At 32.1% G+C, this 3,398-nt stretch overlaps 1 protein-coding gene across 1 annotated transcript; it reads left to right on the top strand.

The window, feature by feature from the left end:
- On the top strand, window positions 1-1,668 carry LOC133816653 (uncharacterized). Its single transcript, XM_062249027.1, has 3 exons — window positions 1-711; window positions 944-984; window positions 1,146-1,668. The coding sequence occupies exons 1-3, from the start codon at window positions 657-659 to the stop codon at window positions 1,578-1,580; spliced, it is 531 nt and encodes a 176-aa protein (XP_062105011.1). The 5' UTR covers window positions 1-656; the 3' UTR covers window positions 1,581-1,668.
- Window positions 1,669-3,398: the final 1,730 nt, after the last annotated feature.

The raw sequence follows: 3,398 nt of genomic DNA, 5'->3' as shown, positions 1-3,398 counted from the left end.
TGTAGAATAACGGTTGTAGTGTGGGGGAAATTGTTGGGTATTTGGTAAATTATAGATTTAGAAATTTAGTGAGATAAAAAAAATTGTATATAAAGGGATAAAGGGGATGTAAAGGGGTAGAAAAGATTTGGAAGACTCTTGATCTGAGCGACTGTTTTGACCATCGTTGCGGGGAGTTGATGTCCTTCATTAGGGAGATCCACAAAAGATGCCCAGTTGATAATTTTTCAAAGGTGATTGTAGTATCTCGGGCCTGTCTCAAGCTATCGAGAGGCCTAGGGCCTAACTTTAAAATGGGGATTTTTATTAAAAGAAAAAAAATCAAATAAGCTTTTAATCATAAATATATAATTAAACATAATTAAAAAAATTACCTTTCTCTCATAAGAAAATCCGAGATGCTTTTTTCGGTATTCCCATCATCAAATCTCCGGTCCTGATGGCTTTGATTTTCGTTTCTTCAAGGCTTTATGGCAGGATATTGGTGGTGAAGTTTGTACAGTAGTTGGCCATTTTTTTGAGACAAGGATAAGCTCCATGATACAACTCCTTCGTTGGTTCCTAAAGTTGTTAATCCTTCTCGGGCTGTAGACTACAGACCTATAGCTTGTTGTTCTACCATATACAAGTGCATCTCTAAACTGTTATGTTCTCGTATGGCTATGATTCTTCCTGATCTTATTCAACCGAACCAAGGAGCTTTTATTCAGGGTAGATCCATTTCTCATAACATCTTGATTTTCCAAGATATCATCAAGAATTATGGGAGGATCTCTACCTCTCCTAGATGCGCTATTAAGATAGACTTAAGCAAAGCTTATGATACTGTTGATTGGTGGTTTCTTGAAGATATTTTAAAGGCTTTTTGCTTTCCTATGTAGTTTATAGGATGGATTATGACATGCCTAAAAAACACAACTTACTCCTTGCTTGTGAATGGTAGGATTCAAGGTAGTTTCAAGGGAGAGAAAGGGCTGCGTCAAGGTGATCCTACGTCTCCGCTTTTGTTTGTTCTAATCATGGAATATCTTACTCGGAGTCTTCAACTGGCAGCTCATGATTCCACTTTCCGATTTCACCCCATGTGTAAAAGTCTTAAACTCCTTAATCTTTGCTTTGCTGATGATTTTATTTTATTTTGCAAGGGGACTCTTTCTGCTGTTAGAGTGTTCAAAGTAGCTCTTGAGGATTTTAGTGCTGCTACATGGCTCTCTGTTAATACTAGTAAATCACACATCTTTTTTGGAGGAGTTAATGCACCAGATAGAAGGATTATAGCTCATGAGATTCAGCTTTCTAAAGGGACATTTCCTCTTAAGTATCTAGGGGATCCTATGCGGCCAACTAAGTGGAAACATGAAGACTATGAAATTATTATTCAAAAGATTAGATTGCGACTTCATACTTGGGCTAGTAGGCACCTGTCTTTTGCTGGCCGAATGCAGCTCATTCATTCAGTTTTATTTGGACTTCGTAATTACTGGATGAACATCTTTTTGCTTCCCCAAAGTGTTGTTAAGGAAGTGGAAAAACTTTCACTACAAGAAAAAATAGTATTCATAACACTTAAAAACTGCTAACCGGGAGTATTGATAACGCTTCTGAAAACGCTGACATAGCCCCTGTTATTAAAAGTCCTGTCTTTTCTATAGCAGTATTCAAATGTTATGTTCGCACTACAACAAAATAGGCATTTAATGGCTATATGGGGGAGACATTGTAGACATTTAATGTCTCCCCCTAGGGGAGACGTTGTTGCAGGAGCCATCTAAAGTAGCCCTATGACGTCTCCCAGGGGGAGACGTTGGATGTCTACAAAGTCTCCTCATAGGAGACGTCATAGGTACCTACAACGTCTCCCATGGGGAGACTTTGTAGACATCCAACGTCTCCCCCTGAGAGACGTCATAGGTTGTACACGTACACCCTATGACATCTCCCAGGGGGAGACGTTAGATGTCTACAAAGTCTCCCCATGGGAGACGTTGTAGGTACCTATGATGTCTCCCATGATGAGACTTTGTAGACATTCAATGACTCATATAACGAGTCATCATTGATTTTTGTATTTTTTAAAAAAAAATTAAATAATTATTTTCAGTATATTAATTAATAGAATTAAATATATTAATTTTTTTTTAAAAATAGAATTAAATATATTAATTAAAAAAATATAAATTATATTTAAATTTTGAATTTTCATTAATAAAACCGAAATGTGTATCTAACATGTTTTTGCTAGCTAAATATACAAAATTGTAATATTTGTTGTTAAACATATAAAATTAACAAATATTACAGTAGCTAGCTAGACATATAGTAAGATAGAAAAAATAAACAATAAAAACCTATTTTTTGGGATGATGACTTTGAACTATTGGCACCATATCGTTCGCCCGCTGTTGTCACATTTCATTAATATGTGCTGGTGTATATGACGGAGTGTTTAGCTACAAAAAATATAAAGTACAATGTATTAATTAATTATTATTATTTGATTATATCTACTTTAATAATAAATAAACCGTAAACTTTTTATAAATTTATATATATATATATATATATACGTTACCTCTTTCTTCAAGTAACGTCTAGGTCTATCCATATCTTTTCCTATGTACATGAAAAATTAAACAATAAAACTATATAAGCATACGAAAAATTGGCCAGCATTTCCCTTATATTAGTAACCTAAAAATCTGTCAATCTAATCAAATAAGCACAACACAATACAAATATAATAATAGAATACATAATTCTAGACAAAATCGAGCAGCATTTTCCCTATAATAGTGATCTAACCATCTGTGAACAATAAGCCAAACAAATCAAACAACACACAATAAGTTTCTTCCTTATAGCTCCGCAACACATGAACATATTTTCCAGAACCTACTTCACTAAAACACACAATTCTCAACCTTCTGTTATCACTACAACACACAATTTTAATCTCAGAACCTACTTCACTATGGATGAATATTTAAGATATTCACACTCTTCTAACAAAAGTTTAATAATACTAAAACAAGAAATAAGATAATGTAATTACCTCTTGCAATTAATAGTCCTTGCTAACAAATTTACTTCACTTTTGCAATGCGCACACTATGTTATTAATTAAATAATAAAAGATTAGTAAATCAATAAAAAATATCTAACTATATATAAAAAACCTACTTAAATGTTAATAAAGATTACAAATATATATAATTTTCTAATTAAATAATAATATAAATTAAAAAAAATTATAAACATATTAACTTGAATTATTATTTAGTATGTAAAATTATATATTTTTTTATTTTAGACAAAGTTATTAAATACATTTTAGCAAAACATATTTACAAATATATACTTAACAAACATTAAAAATTAATTAAAAATATATAATTTTA

The sequence above is a fragment of the Humulus lupulus genome, chromosome 2 (genome assembly GCF_963169125.1).
Source record: "Humulus lupulus chromosome 2, drHumLupu1.1, whole genome shotgun sequence".
In the NCBI taxonomy this organism is placed as follows: domain Eukaryota; kingdom Viridiplantae; phylum Streptophyta; class Magnoliopsida; order Rosales; family Cannabaceae; genus Humulus; species Humulus lupulus.
Note: the sequence above shows the minus strand (reverse complement) of the source record. Positions and strands in the feature narration are given on the sequence as shown.

Bases quoted from the DNA above. Each gene is read 5' to 3' on its own strand.
- LOC133816653 (XM_062249027.1), top strand. From the start codon at position 657: ATGGCTATGATTCTTCCTGATCTTATTCAACCGAACCAAGGAGCTTTT. The intron at 712-943 runs GTAGATCCATTT...TGTGAATGGTAG, and splicing joins CCAAGGAGCTTTTATTCAGG to GATTCAAGGTAGTTTCAAGG. The intron at 985-1,145 runs GTGATCCTACGT...TTATTTTGCAAG, and splicing joins AGAGAAAGGGCTGCGTCAAG to GGGACTCTTTCTGCTGTTAG.